General features: G+C 44.5%; 1 protein-coding gene and 1 long non-coding RNA gene across 2 annotated transcripts; both read left to right on the plus strand.

Moving 5' to 3' along the window:
• The first annotated feature begins 6,089 nt into the window (after nt 1-6,089).
• LOC123059445 (uncharacterized) lies at nt 6,090-7,375 on the plus strand. The gene is made up of 2 exons (XR_006427441.1): nt 6,090-6,521; nt 7,122-7,375. It is a non-coding gene; the product is annotated as an uncharacterized lncRNA (long non-coding RNA).
• Nucleotides 7,376-17,678: 10,303 nt separating this feature from the next.
• Nucleotides 17,679-18,900, plus strand: LOC123059446 (protein STRICTOSIDINE SYNTHASE-LIKE 10). The gene has a single exon (XM_044482023.1). The coding sequence runs from the start codon at nt 17,752-17,754 to the stop codon at nt 18,802-18,804; it is 1,053 nt and encodes a 350-aa protein (XP_044337958.1). The 5' UTR covers nt 17,679-17,751; the 3' UTR covers nt 18,805-18,900.
• The last annotated feature ends 1,003 nt before the right edge of the window (nt 18,901-19,903 follow it).

Consider the following 19,903-nt stretch of genomic DNA (forward strand, 5'->3'; position numbering starts at 1 on the left):
CACTAGATTTTGCACCACTTTACAGTGTGAGATGAAACAAGCATCCGCTATTAATGTAGTTATGTATCAGATGGACATTTTTTTTGTAAGGCATATGAACATTTTCTTTCTTTTCTGCAAGGTAGATGAACAGATTGTTAGTGAGAACGTTTTATGAGATATAGCATCTTCACCTTCGCTACTCCCTCCACTCCAATGTTCCACATTCAACAACCTAACGAAGCTGAGATGAGGAAGGGGACGAAGAATCAAAAACAACGATCTAAGTGGGACTTCAGAGAGAGAGAGAGAGAGAGAGAGAGAGAGAGAGATAATAAGGGAGAGAGAGACAGACAGAGAGAGAGAGAGAGAGAGAGAGAGAGAGAGAGAGAGAGAGAGAGAGAGAGATGATGCATGCACATGCACATGTTGAATCCTTCATTCCACGAGGGTTGTGTCAAAAAGCCGCCTCAAACAGCATAACTATATGTAGAATCAATCTAGAGATATGATCGCCTTCATGATTACAACTTCAGTGTGATTATATAAGTAAGGAACAATAGGCATCTAGAGAAAATATATGGCCCAGTTTGACATGGAAGAGAAAAGAGTTTTGCTTTCGTACCCCATCCCCTAATTTTGAGGGCATTCTCATACATTCACGACCAACTTTCTAGTCCCAATTCTTCCAATCAAAAAAGAGGTCAGAACAATCTAATATTTTAATTGAAGGGCTATATTCTAATCTACACCTTTAAAACTGCATCAAAGTCTGTAAACTTGTCTAAGCGGGGTTGTACCGAAGCAAAACTCATTAAGAAAAAAATATAACGTCTGTAGCAATTGTTATGTTATTTTGTTTTCTCTCTTAAACTAGAAAATCCTTGTGGAATATAAGAAGTGAATGGCATGCATACCTAGTATGCCAATATGATGGACACCAAAGGGATCACATTCTTCTTATTAGCACCTACAACTTGTTGAAAAATGGATGCTGAATTTACTTACTACATTAATTTATAAATATTATATCTAGGTACAAAATAAGTAAACAGAACAAAAAATATAGAAGAATTTACAATATTATTTTCAGAAAGAACATATATGCATGTACACTACTAGGTAATTAAAAATAGAACATGTGACTAAGGAAAACATCATCAAGGAGATTGACCACGAGAAGATCTTATATGCATATACAATACATGCAGTAATATATCGCCAGATGGATCCATGAGATGAAATTTGAGCATTAGAAATTGAAAATTTTAAAACGGTGAAACTGCTGAGGGACTACACTACTCTGCATTCTTTCAGAAGTACTTACACATCATAGATGAGAGGTTAATGTCTCTTAGTAAAGCTAGCTATCGTGTACTCCACCTGACCATTTTTTGTAACACTAGGTTGAGGTTATAAGCTGATGCTTTGACCTGCTCTGCGGTAATTTACTGTTTTGTTTCAATTTTTGGGTCACTGCCCTTGATTTTTCAAAGTTTAAAATAAGAAAACATTGCAGAGTGGGTACTGGAGGGAGTGCATTGGACACTTTTGTGGCCTCTTTGATTAGTTTTATTTTGAAAGCACAATATCTTGTAGGACATATTAAACTATTGAACGGACAAAACATCAAGTTTCTAGAATTGGAAAATATGTCAATAATAAAAATGTTCAAGGCAAAATTACAAAAGTAAAGTTTTACAGGAATTGGAATAACTGACAGCAAATTGTTCAAAAGCAAACTGATATAAGGAAACAGCTATGTCTTCACACTTGGCATCTTGGAACATATTGCTGGAACATTAGGCAATGGGTGTCTTGTCTTGACACTTGGCGTCTTGGAACATATTGCTGGAACATTAGGCAATGGGTGTCTTGACACTTGGCGTCTTGGAACATATTGCTGGAACATTAGGCAATGGGTGTCTTGACACTTGACGACATGTGCGAGGGAGCTGGGAACAAACTACAGACTTATGACCGCCGGTCTCAAGTGTAAACATGTATGGGGCGATCATCGCCATCGGCCAAGTTCTGTTGCCGCACAAGGGTAAGGCTCCCCTCTGTGACGTCCACCCAGAACACCTCGACATCCATGTCTACCTGTTCGCTAGGGAACACGATGAGGATGTCATGCACGAGCTGCATTCTCATCATCCCGTCACGGTGGCGGGCCAATCGCAGGAAGGATCTGATGACCGAGTTGTTAGTACTGCGCCTGTGGCGAGCGTGCTGCCTAGCCACGCACACGAAGTGAGGCTGCGGCCAGAGCGCATATCTGAGCACGTCCCCTTCGAGGGTTGGCAGGTAGAACTGGCCGCGCACGGAGAGGCCGGACTCTGACAGCGCCGGCCAAGTATCCACGATCTGCCACCTGGCGTCGCCGGGCTTGGCGTGCATAATCACTTCCCTAGGCGCCCCCACCGTCACATAGAGCACCACGATGGGATCAGCCTCGCCGTCGTTGTAGACCAGTCCTGCCGCGTTCCACGCGATCGGCCAGGGAGGGTTCTCGAGGAAGACGTTGGGCAGGTCGGCGACGCCCCCGGTCACCGGGTTGAACAGACGCATCTCCCACCCCAAGGCTAAGAGCACCAGGAGGCCCTCGGCGCTGGCGACGACGTCCCCGTACTCCGGAGGGATGTTGAGCTCGATGGAGGCGCCCGTGAGATTGTTTACGAATCTGGCCTTCTCGTTGATGCGCACATGATCCCCTTTGGCCATCTCCCAGTGTCGCGGGAAGAAGCGCGGGTCCATGCCCATCAGCCTCGGCGCCATGTAGTCTTTCACGTCGGAGAGCAACACCAGGTCCGCCACCTTGGGTAGCAGGTTGGCGAAGATGATTTCCCAGTCCAGGCTGTCCAGCTCATCCGTAGAGGTCCATACGCTGCAAATAAAGAGATTGGAGTAAATCTAGCAAATCAAGAAATACTCCACTAGAGATTACAGATTCAGTTCACCGATGCATGCTTTAAATACTTGAAAATTAAGAGATTAGAGATTCATTTCATCCACTGATATGCTTTTGAACTTGGAAATTAATCTAGCAATAAGAAATATATAAACTAGATCTAATCCGTAAGAGATATAGCTATATGCATGCGTATAGTGTACCCACTATTTGTGGCCGGCATCGTCGGGGCCGGCAATGAACGGCCGGTCAATCTCCGGCGCGGCTGCAGGGGCTATGGTGGCGGCGGATGCAACAGGGAGCTGTGATTCCATTTTGTGGCTAGGGTTGTTGGGAGGGTAGGATAGCTTGCGGAGGCCAGGATGGGTTGGCTTTAAATGGCAGCCGGGCAGCTACAAGTCGAAGGGAACGCTGTGTGGATCGAACGAAAATGGAAGGTAGTAGAGAGACAAAAAGTCACAGCTAGGCGACGAGAGTAATTATACGACCAGCTTGTGTACTTTTTCGTCATAAAGTAATAGGCTTCGATCCTGTGCTGTTGGATGCCAATCAAACGGCGCTCATTTGGAGACCGTTAGCTGTTCACGTGATTATATCAGAGGAAGAAGGGAGTTGCACGTGCATACTATATGCAGTGCAATTCAACCGTACTCCCTCCGTTTCTTTTTACTCTGGGTACAAGATTTGTTTGAAGTTGAAGTACATAAAGTCTGATCAAATTTATTTTTAAAAATATAAACATATAAAATAGTAAATTTGTGTAGCATGAAAATTAATTTAATGACGTATCTAATGATATTGATTTCATATTAAGAATGTTGATATTTGTTCCGATAAAGTTGATCAAACTTTACAAAGTTTGACTTCAGATAAATTTTATATGCAGACTAAAAAGAAACGGAAGAAGTACAAATGAACACAAAATGGATACAGTTTAGCATATATAGACAAATTCATCGAAGAATACGACAATTTGTGGTCTGCACACAAAAAATATTATGTGAACAGCACATGAAACAATTTACTTATAATATCGTCTATTTTGCATACTTAAGAAGAGCTTATATTTTAAATGAAATTTTGTAGGGAACAAGATACAACATAACCTATGCCAACATAACCTATTTTTAATAGATACAAAAAATAAACCTATGGCAATTATTTGATTCTAGGCGGTTCCTGATGTAGAATTTTATAACCACATATATGCGGTGCCATTCACACATACACATATGCCCTGAAAGTTTTTGTATGCTAAGACACTATACTAGTTTTGACCAAACACAAAAGCTTATGTCTCAATGCATTCATAATATGAGAGAACAAGTATTTTTACAAGCCTAGTGATAGGCCAACACCCCCAAAGTACAATGCTACACTTCTAAGTAGCAACCATTGCAAGGAGTGTGGTTAGAGACACTGCCACAACCTTCACCCACAACCAAGCCTCAGACTTGATCTTGTCGAGCAAACTAGTTTTTTTTTTCGAGATTGACGGGGGGGCCAAAAACCCCACCGCTTGTTATATTCCCACTCGAAAGTGACTTGGCAGTCAGTACAGATACAAGTAAGTGCACAAAGGCACAAAAGAAAATAACAGGGGAGGGCTTCAAGAGGAAGCCCAAAACTAGAAGAAAGAAAACAAAATGGAGGGGAAGGCTGGCAAGAGAACCAAACCGAAACCCCTGGAGGCCGACATCTCAGGTAGCAAGCTCCGCTGAGCAGCTTGTTCCACCACTGACAATGAACCACAACAAGGCCTAGGGAGAAAAAGACGGGCATCATTATCAAAGAAAAGGTCATTATGATGCTTCCAATCCCACCAAGCCATGAGCATAATCAGTGAGGAGGTGCCCTTGCACATGGCAAACGTGGTGGAATGGTAGGTTTGTTGCCACCAATCAAGAAAGTGATCAAACGGCGATGGGTGGCCCAGCTATGGATCAGATGCAAGATAGAAATTCATGCCACGAGGTCCATGAGAAAGCATAACTAGTGTGAAGGCGAGCCATGGAATCCATCATCTAGTAATAGAGCATGCACCACAAATAGTGTTGTGACCTTATTACTGGAAGGAACTATCTCTTAGGAGTAGTTGTTGGGCCTTTAAGTGCAGATGTTTGCAGCAAGTGGTAACATTCCTCCGAGAAACTATGGTACCAACTCGTAGAGACAACACCACGAGTTACTCTTACGAAACACTACAACCCAAATAAGAACCAGCTTATGTCCTAGACAGTTATAGCGAGGCTGTCAATCTCACTACTGCTACTTGGAACAAGTTAGAACAAATAATGCGGGATAACATATTTTTATGTTCTCAGATTGATTAGTAACTGAAAAAAAGAGCATGTGAATGAGTTTTGGAGAGTTTTCTTATGAAGAAAATTGGACCGGAGTTGACGAGTTCACTAGTAGCATCTCCCATCATAGTGAAGACACATAAATAAAAGCATATTAACTATAGGACTAGGTGTAATTTTTTGTGAAAATTTACTAGGCTTTGATCCTTTACCATTGGATGCTAATCGTACAACGCATATTTTGAAACTAGATAATATTGTAAGTTATTCTGGTGATTAAAGCAGAGGAAGAAACAGTTGCACATGCATACACACAGTTCAATCCAAATGCACACATACAATGCATTGACAAACTCATTGATATAATTTAGGATACATTGTGTTGACACAATTTTTCATCCAAAAATATGGCAATTCCTCGCCGGCAAAAAAAAAGTGAATAACACATGATACTATTCACACATTTCTTCTCTATTTATTCATAGTTAAAAGTTGTGAAAAAATATGTTAATTAAGTTATTGTTTTGGGAAGCTTCTTGGGGTTCATGATGATTCTACTAGACAAGTGTGATAGGCTTCTGAGATCTGGCTAAAAAAGCTTCTGTGCTGCACATCACCCCGGGCATAAAAACCGAAGACCGAAGACCGAAACCGAAAAGACCGAGACCGAACCCGAAAAGACCGAACTAGAAAAGACCGAATAAAAAACGGTCTGCAAAAATAGAAGACCGAACTATGTATAGTCTGTTCGGTCATGTTGTTCTGAGGACCGAATAGCCCGTATAGACCGAATTACTAAAAGCCCATCCTAATTCCTAAGGCCCATCTAGCCAGCCCAACGGTCACACACAACTACACGACCTCACGTCCTCACTTCACGATTCACAGGAACCAGCCGGCACCTGATTCACTTCCGTTCCTCTTTTTCTCTCCCACTACTAACCCTAGCCGCCGCCCGACGCCCGCCGCTGTGGCCCGATGCCCCGTGAGACGTGAGCCCGTGACGATTGACGACTGCGGCACCGAGGCGCGCCGCGCGCCGCGCGCCCTGACCGATGAAGACTGGCGCCCACAGCGGCGACCCTGACCGGTGAAGAGCGGTGCCCCGAGCGGCAGTCCTGACCAGGGAAGACCGGCGCCCCGCGTCGACAACCCCGACCCCCCGTCGGTCGCTCCACTTCCCGCGACGCGGCCGTCCGCCACCGGTGCTGCACCTCCTGACGGCCGGTTCAACAGATGCAGTCCATCACCACCACCCGTCCTCTTCCACACTATTCGCTGGCTCGCCGCCTGCTGCCATCTTTCGGTTCTCCACATCGCAGCTGATGGTGACTTACTTCATCTCTCTATGTACATATATATGATTCCCATGAAATCAGCACTCCAGCTGGTATTTTGTAGGCAATACATGCCTTGCTTTGTGTCAAATGTTAGCACTTGCAGACAACAAATAGAACTCTGTACTACACTTAACTAGAGGAGTGTCAAATGTTACCACAAGGTTATTTGTGTGGTCATTTGGGTTGTTTTGCAAACATAGTAATTTGTTTCTACTTATTTCTGCACTTCAACTTCTATCCATGCAGCCTTGTAAAGCAACACTTTAAAATGGAACATTCAGAGTGCGGATTTGGGCAAGATAACTGAGAAGAATCACACACTTTAGCAGCTTCAATACTTTAGTACTACTAGTAGGAGTAGAGAATAAATATCTATAATCCTCTTTGTTATTGCAAGTTAAATCCTGAGTACAGAATTCTTATGTACATAGTAAAGCATTTGTGCTTGTTTCCTAAAACTAGATATATACATGGTATATATCATTTTGGTAGCTGATACGAGATACACAAAGATGGGTTATATGCACTTTATGTTCTGATTTGCTCATGTCAATGTTGTTTGACAGACCATTGTCCTCTTTTTTGTAGATGTTTCCTGTACCGGATTCTAAATATGATGAGGAGTTGAATGAGAAAGATGCCGAAGCAAAAGGTGCCAATCTAGAAGCTGCTCAAGATGACAAGTCAAAAGAACAGAAGCAAATGGCGTCATGAAATCTTATTGTTGGACCATGAATTACGAATCTTCTTACTTATGAATCTTGTCACTTGCTGTCAAGTATAAACATGTATTGGTATTTTGTTTACTTGCTGTCAAATATAAACATGTATTGCTACTGGGAGTAACTCGTTGTAGCAATTAATTTGGTCTGTTTGGTCGGGACCGAAGACCGAATAGTAAAGACCGAAGACCGAATAGTGAAGAACCGAAAAGACCGAAATTAATTTGGTCTTCAATTCCAGAAGACCGAATTTTTGGAAGACCGAACCGAACAAACCGAAAAGACCGAACGCCCAGGGCTAGCTGCACATGAGCACTTTGTGTGACCAATTTTTGCGATGCTATATACCTGGTTCATGCAAGAGAGAAGATTTGTGAAGCAAGAAATGATGTCAAGGTGGACTCTGATCCTTTGAACAACTTTACATGCTTTGATATTTCTCATTTCCTGAAGAAAGCTAAGCTTTCAAGCGGTACGCCAGGAAATGCAGTATACACTTCTATCATTTGAGGCTTCATGCTTAGGTATTTGACGTGCAACTTAGCTATTCTTGATTCTGTGCAATCAACCTTTGATCAACTGGATTCAGTGCCAAGTAACTTATATAGGTCTATACAGATGCTATCGACAATGTCACTGTGATATCATGTAGTTTTACTGTTTGGTTTCGATGCCATTCACCAAAACAATTAGGATTATGCACTGCAGTGTCATACTCAGTTGACACAACCTAGAAGCCTCCAGGGTCGCTCCCAAGCGACCCCGGAGGCACAGCCGCTACCGCCCAAACTTCTACCCTAGCCACCAAACCGTACTGCCGCCATTGGAGTAGGTCGACTCTCAGCACACGGCGTCGGTGAGGCGCCCCCGCTGGTCCCTCTCTCCCATTCTTGCACCTCTACTTCAAACCCCACCCCTCCTCCATCACTCATCGACTAATCGACCTAGGGTCATCAGCTGCTGGCCAGTCAAGCTCTGGTGGACGCTCGCACAACTGCCTGATGCGCCACACAACATGTGACCTCCAGCATGCATCTCTCTATCGAGGCGCCAGATGTAGAGGCCGATTGTCTGCTCCATGTGCCTAGCAGCGTCAAGCTCGGATGAGTTCACAACGACATACAAGGTGATGGCCTTTGCCCATGCGGTGGCGGGCCAATAGACCTACGGTCTATGGATTAGTGGTGGTTAGCTAGATTCGATCGACCGGATGGTGCTCACTACAAACTGTATTGTAGCAACTTCCTACGGCACCACGATGGTGGTAGTCATCGAAAGGTCATCGGGAGGGTTCATCTCTCTTGATTCGGTAGTTGATTTCGGCGGTGAGATGAAATTATGGACAATGGCTTAATGCAGAGGGATGTTAGTTGTGTAATGGCGGCATTCTTGTAGCGACCCGACCCAAATGGAACGGAGTCTCTGTGCTTAAGTGCCACCCCTGGATCGGTATGCTAGCACAGACAGTACACGATGAAATATTACAGAGTTCAATCACACACCCTATTACATCGGGGTCCTCAAAAGAATATTTATTACATAAATATGGCTAAAGGCCATCTAAAATAAATAATTGCGGAAGCATCGTAGATAAATGGGTCCATCCAACTCCACGGCAAATGTTGAGTGCGGACAATGACCTACCACACCATATTCCTCGCAGGAAAACTCTGCAACATGAGACGTTGCAGCCGTGTAGGTCAACACATGGAATATGCTAGCAATGTCACACCATAGAATAATAACGAAATTTCTACCTCTATATACAATATGGCTGGTGGAGGCTCTAAGTTTAATTTTTCCATAAATCTAATTTTGTCCTACATCAAGTTAATTAAATTATTACTACAAAGTTCATGCCATTAGTGAGATGGTTATATAGCTGCAGGGATCGCGAAAAAGTGGCGGCTACAACACATGAGTGACTTCAATGGCGGTGCTACCCGAGCACCCCATCTCGAGCTCCGGCGTGAAAGCTTAGGTCACATCCGAGTGGGTATACATAGCAATGGCGATGGTTTTCTTGCGTCGTTACCTTGTTGAAGGTGTTACTCGGATATATTCGGAAAGATTGTTCAGGGTGAAAAACTAGATTTTGGCCTTGTGGTTGGATCCGTTGATAGCGGTGCTTGAGTGTCGCTCCTTTCCTAAAGGAAAGGTTGGATCCTTTTTTTTCGAATTATTTACAGACATGATAAACCACATGCAATCGCCACATTTCCAAGAACAAGAAGGAATTCAAGCTATAAAAATCATCAAACACATGCTAACAAGCTCCAAAAGAACACTTGAAGAGTAACGAGATGGTACGAAGAAGATATCAATGGGTAATTGCCTAATCTACCACTCGCTCGCTCTCTACTCTCTAGAGCTGATGCAAATGGCGTCTTACGGAAGTACGTCTGCTGCCTGCAGGGGCAGCACATGGTGTACCAACGAGTCTGGATATATTTAAAGCCTAATAATCCAAGCTGAATAAGGATAACTAACGAATGGTTGCGAATTAGCAACCATTGAATTCGCGCTTGTCCCGCTCGTCGCACCCCCTTGCGAACAGACGAAACGTCCCTTGTACTTGTATGTATTGTTGGAATTATGTGTCCAGCAACTATATTCAAATTACTTGTAATTGTTAATATTCGGAATACCTCATTACGGAATTATACATGTATTTATACATGGAATTGCTTTACATGTTTATCATGGAATTGTTACTTGCTGGAATGTACTTAAGTAACATATGCTAAAGGAAGCTAGTTGATTATCAGTGGAATACAATATAGTAGTTATATTGGAAAGACTACCCGGGTGCACTGATGATTGGAAGGAGCTAGATCGTATAGTTAGATTACAGCCCTAATGTTGATCTACATAATTAGAGGAATTTACACTCTATTATGGCGCGTTGCTCACAAGCGCGTGCTCCGGGGACATAACAGATAGAATCCGTTAACAGACAAATATGATCGTGGTTGGTAATTTGATCTGGACTCTATCCCGGAAACTAGTGGAAAAGACTAGGAATCTTATATCTGTACAAGAGGTGGACTCTTTGAAAAAATAATATAAGAAGGTCCCTACCCCCTAGCCTCAGATATGCGAATTGTGAGCGGCACCATGGATAAGCGCAGAGGAATAGGGGGTAGACCGCAAACCCTAAATTTCTAACATTGGTATCTTGAGCAAGGTTCGGCCGCCGACGCTTGAACCCAAATCCGCTGCCTACTCTGCCGCCGGTTGTCGCCGCAACCATCTGGTTTGCGTTTTTCCCAAGTCGCCGCCTGGTTGGTCAACTTCATGGACTACGCAGCGTCTTCGCCCACGTGCTGCAGCCTATGCGTCAATCGAGGAGGAAAATCAAGCTGCAAAGCACGTCCACATGCGTAGTCTGATCTTGCTTCTTGCAAGTGGATCAATCTCACCCGTGGCTCAAGGAAGGAGCCATGATGGATTCTTCACGTGAAGGGAGCTCTCCATGCCTCTCTGATTCACGCACGGAGATCGAAGTTGTAGCTGGTCCGTGACCACGAGTTCGATCTGCCGGAAGTACAAATCCTGCCGGCTCACCGGGTCCAACCCCGCGCCCGTCGCCGTCTCTCAACATGTACGAATCCTGCCGGCTCACCGCGTCCAACTTCGCTCCGTATCGCGCCCGTCGCCGTCTCTCAAAACCGTGAGGTCTGCTGCCTTGGGAGTTTGGAAGTCATCTGCTTCCCCGAGTCATTGAGTCCGCTGTTACGCGGGTCCAGATCCGTTTCTAGTGCTCACGGAAAGGTGCTGCCTACTCGCCGAGTCTGATGCAGCCATACAGGGATTTTAAGGTTGATTGCTGCAATTAAGGAGGAAATCATTTTATTTTTAAGAAAGGAATTAGAAACAATCTGAGGAAGGCACACCCACTCCAAGGAAGAGTGGAAGTATAATACTTGGATTGCGACAAGAAGATAGATAGCTACTGATGTTTGGTCGAAACTGAAAAGCAATCGAGGAATCTAGAAATAGTTGGGTTTTCTTTATCATTGGAAAACTAGCTAGAACAGGTTGTAACAGGAACACTCGATGGCATACTCTCGAAATAGTGAGAACACACGTTGCAATGGTCGGGAACGGATGTCGTACGCCGGAAGGAGTGCACAGCAAAAGGATCTTGCTGGAATACCATGGAACCCACCAGAATACTACAGATTTTTGGACAACATACAGATGCCGAGCATTGTTGGCGCCCCGTGGAGTTTTTCATATTATTGTCGACATTGAATAATTTCATTGGTGCATTGCGACACGCTAAAGGAATCATTTTTAGTGGAATCATTTATTTTCAGTCTAATCAGTGCAAAATTATTGTTGGAGAAAATTGATATCTTGCGGATAATTATGCATAACCTGAAAAGGGATTTCAGGGAAGTGTTTTTATTGAGCATCACTTATTCAAAGAGGAAGCTGGGGGTCACTCCAGGAAATTTGCTCTTCATTTATCGGTATGTCTGATGTTAATGTTTGCACTATATTTTTATTTGTGGCTATTTCTTTTAAAAATAGATGGAGTATGGTGTTTGTTTGTATACATCATATATATTGGAGTACAATAGCAATCTTATTGGCATGCAACAGTTCCGAAGGGAAAACTAATGTACTTAGGAATTAATTGTGAATTTGATATACTTTGGACTGGAAATTATGCCATCAAACTCCTTTTGTGGAGGAAAACTATTATTGTTATAGGACAGGCTATTCAACTTCAGTGAGAAGGGATTTAATTTATTGCTCCATCTTGGAACCTATTGATTATGACATACTATTTGGAAAAGGGAGAGTGGAAATATTGCTCAATGGTTAAATTAGTGCATTATGATTTTCACACAATGGTCCATCTTTCTTGATGTCCATTGGAAGTTGGTAGACCAATTTTTTTATATTGGGCAAAGATTACTCCATATGGAGGAATATCGACAATGGGAACACATGCTTGGAATCTTATTATCTAAATCATCAACGACTTGGTCACATATCTTGGAACTGGATCAAGAGGCTTATTGATCCTTGAATTTTAAACTTTAGTGGGAGGACTAATGGTACATGTGAAGCATATATGTGTTTTTTAATACACCTTGTTTATTAAGGTGGAAGGAGATGAAAGGGCTTCACATCGTTTCTTTTTTATATACTTACGGTATTTCTTTGGACATCCCCACTAGAGGTCACATTGTTTATTTCATCTCACTCTTCCATGATTTCACTTTTACATGGTTATGCTTATATTTTATTATACAAGTCGGAAGGTTTTATTGTGCTGGTCACATGTTATACTAAAGTGGAAAATCAGTTGATTAAATAATATCATAGTTTTAACAACCGATTGGTGGGGGAAGTACACTTCAGGAATATATCATTTGTATGTAAAGAGCATGGAATTATTCACCATTGTTATATACCGTACACTCCTCAATTGAATGGAGGAATTGACTGTCTTGTATACTCCCTTGTTTGTTTGGAAAGAAGCATTGTGTACTGTCATTTGTTGTATCTTTCTCCATCTAGTACAGTCACTTGGCTGGAAGGAAATCTTCTATTTTGGCATGAAATTCACAATTATTACAAAGCGCACACCAGGAATTTTTCATGGTTTTTCTAGTGAATCAAAGGGTGTTTCCTTAGTTATCTGGAAAATGAATACTGGTGGAAAGTAGGAACACAATCATTTTTATGATCAAGGGTGGAATTATTGACAATAATACTGGAATATAATCTTAACCCCAAGGAAACTACAAGTGACACTCCCAACATGACATGCTTAGGATAAGTGGGAGGAATTAACTTGGAACGTAATCTATGGATAATTGTTATGTGATTTTTGGGGGAAGTCACTCTAAATAGTAGAGGAAGACTCCTAAGAAGGCTTGAAACTTTTCATCATTGTCAACTATGGGTGGAAGAAATGCGGGCAGGAATAAACTCAATGAGGAATTCTATAGTTTGGGAACTTATTATCACACCAAATAACCGCAAGCCCATTGTTTGTAAGTGTTTTTATTTATTTGTAAGGAAATTTGTCTCGTTGGAATATTATAATGTCACTCTTGCCATTCAGTTCTTTGCACAAAGGGAAATATATTTTGTGGAAACTCTCTCTCGTGGAATTTTGGGAAAGAGGAACTAAAAATATGATTTGCGAATTGAATATATTAATGTATTGTCTTATAACAAGCTTCACATCAATGGAATAGCAGGTCATATGGTTTTCTAAATGAAGCCTGGCGGTTATCTACAAATGTAAGTGTAAAATAGTTTACAATATTATTGTATAGATAAACATTCTTTGGTTGTTTGTGCATTGATAAGTCACATTGATGGAAGTGTAAGCTTGGTCGATTTCTAACTTTCATATGAAAGGAATTTGTGGAGCTTTCAATGTTTCGGGAGTGGAAATACATAGAAAATATCTTGAAGTGTTTCTCTATGAAAATTTGCAAATCTGTTAAAATACCTTTGATAAAGGGAATCATACTCGGTGAGGAACTATATTTGAACCCCTGAGAAAAAAAATGGAATAATAAATGGTACTAGAATTAGTATGTATCTTCATTATATTATCATACCTTAGCTACTTGAATTTATGTTGCATTCAAGCAATGGAAGGAAAGATGAGTGGCTAAGGGAATCTCACACATTATATAAGACTGTGGAAAGTGCATCACAACCTGTCACTTGTTCTGTAATTTATATTGAAGATAAACGCATTGAGGAGGCTATTACTGTATCTACGAGATGAGAAATAAGTCCAGGTACACATATTCATTTTTTTGTGAAATACTAATATGGCGCATGTTCACTGATCGAAGTCAGGAATTTGTTTCAAAACATGGTTACTTATGGAGCTTCATTTACTGATTGGATTTAATATTTATGTGGTTTTGAAACTTTTATTCAACATAGTTATCATCTATTTGACTCGATGTGGGATTAATCATATTACTTATATATGTGATGGAAAACAATTGATGCGGAATTTTACTTGAGGAAGCAAAATACTCAAGGTGCCTATAAAGGTGGAATTACACTCGAGGAAAGAATACTCGAGGCGCCAAGGACAGCTATGCTGGAATAATTAGGCGGAAACTAAATGTCTTTAGTGATCTTAAGTGTCACAGTAAGGAAACATACTGAGGGAAGGTATCACTATATATTCCTTTGAATTTTCAACATAGTTTTAACCTAGTTGCTGACCCCTTGACTAAGCATATTAGTCATGAGGTATTTGGTAAGCATGTTAAGGCTATGGGTTTACGAATATTTGAATGATTGTTTTGGACAAGTGGGAGATGTTGGAATTATGTGTCCTGCAACTATATTCAAATTACTTGTAATTGTTAATATTCGGAATACCTCATTATGGAATTATACATGTATTTATACATGGAATTGCTTTACATGTTTATCATGGAATTGTTACTTGCTGGAATGTACTTAAGTAACATATACTTAAGGAAGCTGGTTGATTATCAGTGGAATACAATATAGTAGTTATATTGGAAAGACTACCCGGGTACACTGATGATTGGAAGGAGCTAGATTGTATAGTTAGATTACAGCCCTAATGTTGATCTACATAATTAGAGAAATTTACACTCTATTATGGCGCGTTGCTCACAAGCGCGTGCTCCGGGGACATAACAGGTAGAATCCGTTAACAGACAAATATGATCGTGGTTGGTAATTTGATCTGGACTCTATTCCGGAAACTAGTGGAAAAGACTAGGAATCTTATATCTGTATAAGAGGTGGACTCTTTGAAAAAACAATATAAGAAGGTCCCTACCCCCTAGCCTCAGATATGTGAATTGTGAGCGGCACCACGGATAAGCGCAGAGGAATAGGGGTAGACCGCAAACCCTAAATTTCTAACATGTATAGCCGAGATCATCAATAAAGGAACACACACTTGATTCATTTGTTGCTTCTCTATTTCTCTTGATCTCTATTCTTAACGTAACGGAGGAGCGATGACTCCTGGGAACAACGGAGATGGAGAGCACAAGGCCACGGAAGACGACGAGTGCCAATATAATCAATGTGGATAGGGGCGGGGCGGGCGGGGGCTGTAAAGATTGGAGCGCGGGGAGGGTTGGTGGGCTCGGTGTACGGGAGGGTATGAATGTGCGGGGAATCAGAGATACGTCCAGTGCTTGGCCGGAAAATTGACAGCGGCCATGCAAGCATGAATGTTGTTTGAAAAGGAGGATGAGAGGACCTTGGATGGTGTGTATTCGTTGCAGCGTGGACGTGGGCAGAGAGTTTTAGAGGAATGCGTTGCCCGGAGCAGGAGATGTTGATGCGTGCATGCCGTCCGGAGGTGGGGACAGAGTTTTGGATTTTGGCCGGAAAAATGAAATTCTAACGAAATCCTTCTGTTCGTTCAGGCCCGGTAGATTTGCTTACCGGCCAAAAATTTTGGCCCAGTTTGAATTTTTGGCCCAGCTCCGCACCTGGTCCGATCTGCGTTGCTCTTTTAAGGATATAAAAGGACGAAACTGAGCTACGAACCCTAAAAAAATGTCGAATTCCTTAACTCTCCTATAAGCGGCGGTGCCGTCCTCGCGGCAGATGTGCTCGCGCCAGCTCCTTATTCTGGAGCCCATTGTCCTTGCGAATGACGTGCTTGCTTCTTCCGTGGCGTGGCGCGCTAGCTGAACTGCACCATCTGGCCCCAACGGGTGCTGAAATTTGAGATGGGCTCTAGGCCCATATAGCAATTTCTGAAAAATCTCTAAGGGCCCATGTGGGTTATATGGCACTAGGTGTAGTGGGAAGTTTAGTCCCACACCACTAGTGAAAGGAGAGTTGGAGTGGTTTATAAGGATTTCTCTTCTACATGCTATTGGAGCTTGAGAAGAGAAGAGGCCCTCGCGCACTCCTCCTCCGCCGCTCGTCACACCTACGCGCTTATTTTTGCCAGTCACTAACGGAGAGTTCTCTGCCAGATGGGCCACGATCTGAGACGTCGGATCGTGGGCTGTCACGGTCTCGTACGTGGGTCGAGCCCACGTCTCTCCACGCGGCTGCGTCTATATAAGTGTGCGGTGTCTCCTAACCCTAGCCGCCACGAACAGATCACATCTGCTCCACGCGCATGCCCACCGTCGTTCCCTTGCTGCTGCTGCCGCCGGTGACTCCATCCCGTCCGCCGCATACACGGTCGACGGGAGAGCAGGTCTCCGAAACCACGCCCTTCTGGTTCCTGTACGGGGTGAGGGGCGAATAGGTTTTTGGGCAGCGATTACGTGACTGCTCCCTTCCGATCGTCTACTTCCTCTACGTCCGCGTCGCCTTCATCATTACCATGTCCACCGACGCCGAACGTGCCGCCGCCGAGAAAGCTGAAGCCGACAAGAAGGCCGCCGAGGACGCCGCTGCCGCCACCAAAGCCGCGGCCTCTGCATGGCCTACTGAAGGGTATAACTCGTTTATCCCGCTTCTACTGTTTTCTGTTTTAGCCATGCTAGCGTTATACGTAGATCTTTCTGCAATTAGCGTAGTATGTGCTAGCTTGACTGAATACCAATATGTGTTTATTTATGTTAATGCCGTGCTAGTGATTTACTCGTGGATTAATTTAATCAAGAAATTGCCTATTTACTCAACAACGGGATGGTGCAGCAGGTGCCCCCGCGTGGGCAGCGCGAGACTTGGCCAGTATTTGATTTACGTGTGTATAAGCAGTTCATGTATCGTTGTTGTTCAGCTTGGTTCTGCTGTGTTCTAGTTGCTGCAGATATTAATTTTTTTGTGTTTATTTTTGTTCAAAATCCGCTCATTTTTTGTTCAAGAATACAAAATTTGGATGGTGGTTTTCGTCCGGAAAAGCCGAATTTCGCCAATTTCATTCTGGGCGGCGGTAATATTTTCCGAAATTCAAAACTTTGGGCGGGGAAGACGGCGGTGTTGCTCCTTAATGGAGTAATTTTTTTTTAAATTCTTTTAGTTAATGAAGTATGGATGGCGTACGTGCTCCTCTCCTGTAAAAACAAGGAAAGGGAGGGGTTTCGGTCGGAACGGCTGTTGGCCTAGTGCCGACGGCGAGACGACGGCGATGGAGTGCTTTCCGATGGAACAAGCTGTACGAGCTCCGAAGCAAGCAGGCTAGCAGGTGGATCGATTCTTCTGCTCCCGTACACAATACACGTGAACCTGGCTTGTACGATCACGCACGTACACCAGCCACCTCTTTTTTTGCTCTTCCTCGTTTGGTTTGGTTCCGTCCGTTACGTGGCAGAAACGGTTTTCCTACAAAAAGAAAAACGTAGGATCGAAACCCACTCGGCGTCATCTCTCTCGTACCACACGCCGACTCGGACAGCTAGTTCTCGATGGATCCTATATAAGAGCAGCCTCCAGCTTGGATCTCTCCATCAATCAAACCAAGCCATCCAGCGCAGGTGCTTATTAACCAAGAGTCCAGTCCAAGAGCTAACGAGAGAAGCTAGCAGATCGACAACAACATGGGGTGCAGCATGAGCCGCCTCCTCAAGACCACCGTCACGCTCATCATCCTCGTCCTTCTCCTCATGCCCGGGGCCTTAGCCGCCACTAGCTTCGATGCCTCACGAAGCCAACAGCTGCCGCTGCCGCGTGGGACGGTTCACGGGCCTGAGAGCGTCGCCTTCGACGGTCAGGGCCAGGGCCCCTACAGCGGCGTCTCTGACGGCCGGATCCTAAAGTGGAACGGCGAAAAGCTAGGATGGACTACCTATGCATATGGACCCGGCTATGATAGCAGGACGTGCACGCCCTCCAAGTTCAGCCCGGAGACTGAGGCTGCCAGGGAGAGCCGCTGCGGCCGCCCGCTTGGCCTACGGTTCAACCAGAAATCGGGCGACCTCTACGTGGCTGATGCGTACAAGGGGCTGATGCGGGTTGCGCCGGGCGGCGGGGAGGCCACCGTGTTGGTCAACCAGGTTGACGGTTTTCCTCTGCGCTTCACCAACGGTGTTGACGTCAATCAAGTTACGGGTCAAGTCTACTTCACCGACAGCTCGATGAACTATCAAAGGTCACAACATGAGATGGTGACTCGCAGTGGGGACTCCACGGGCCGCCTCATGCGCTACGACCCACGGACATCGGATGTCACAGTGCTCCAAGCGGGCATGACGTACCCCAACGGAGTCGCGCTCAGCGCCGACCGCACCCACCTCGTGGTTGCATCTACTGGCCCATGTAAGCTACTAAGGCATTGGATCAAAGGGGTCAATGCAGGCACATCGGAGCCTTTTGCTGACCTTCCCGGCTATCCAGATAACGTGAGGCCCGACACCAAAGGAGGCTATTGGGTGGCGTTGCACCGTGAGAAGAATGAGTTGCCTTTTGGTCGTGATAGTCATCGTCTCGCTGTCAGGGTTGGTAACGATGGAAAGATAGTCGAGGAGATGAGAGGGTCAAAGAAGGTGAGGCCCACCGAGATTATGGAGAGAAGCAATGGCAAAATCTACTTGGGTTCCGTAGAGCTTCCTTATGTCGGTGTTGTTAAGCGCCTTTTTGTTTCTTGTTCTTAGCACCTAATGTAATTTTTCATTTGTTTGTTTTTTCGTCGGAGGGACTATTGTAATCCACATTTTCTATCAGCAAATTACTATTCGTTCTTTCCTCCATATTAACGTGTATAAAAGCTAAATTCAATCTATAGAAGTTGTACTTGTTAAGAGCCAGCCTACATGCTATTGCTAGCGATAGAGCAGGGAAGCACGCAAAGTCCATGTTTCAAACATGTACGTGCTTCAAACACATGAAGTCCATGTTTGGAATATGTACATGCGGTTGTTCCCAGCGCACAAATTAAGTGCGCGCCGCACGTCCATGCATGTGCTCAGCGGCCAAGCCCTTCAAACCAAAAACCGTCTTCCTCTCTTTCTTTGTTTTGACCAACGTACCACCGGGGAGTTCGCGCTGACGCTGACAGGGTAGGTGAGGAGGTGGCCGGGGAGGTCGCGCTCGGGGCCGTCGCCGGCGTAGAGGTCCCAGTACCTTTCGGCCATGGCGTTCACCTTGTGCACGCACTCGAGGCTCTTCGGCCGCTGGAATGCCTCGTCCATCATGCCGAGGTGCTCGTACCACAGCGCCATCCTGAACCCGTGCATCTGCCCCCTCGCCGGCCGGCTTGTCGCCAGGTGGCCCGGCTGGTACCCGCCCATGGCGATCTCTGAGTCGCGCGCCCCGTCCATGGACCTCTGGTTGTGTTCGCGGACACCACGATGATGTACTCGTCGTCCACTGACAATCAAACACACAAACCATCAAGAACAGCCCAAATGTGTCTACCAACATGCAGTACGGACGTACCGATCATCATCTTGGTGTGGACGTAGATCATGAACCGGCGGTTCTGCTGCGCCTTGAGGGCTGTCGGGCACGGCCTGCTCCGACGGCTGGTACTCGCCGGACTTCTTGGCCTCCCGGTTGCCGAGGCAGAAGAAGGTGAGGTAGTCCTTGGGTTTGGTGTCGATCCCCTTGGCCTGGATGGCCTGCGCGATGTCGCTGTACATCATCTCCTGCATCCCACCAACATCAACATGCATGCAGTGCAATGCACCCCACCAACATGTCCTGCATGCTTCGATCGGCGAGTTCCGCGCTCCAGCTCCCCGCCCACCTTCA

The sequence above is a fragment of the Triticum aestivum genome, chromosome 3A (genome assembly GCF_018294505.1).
Source record: "Triticum aestivum cultivar Chinese Spring chromosome 3A, IWGSC CS RefSeq v2.1, whole genome shotgun sequence".
In the NCBI taxonomy this organism is placed as follows: Eukaryota; Viridiplantae; Streptophyta; class Magnoliopsida; order Poales; family Poaceae; genus Triticum; species Triticum aestivum.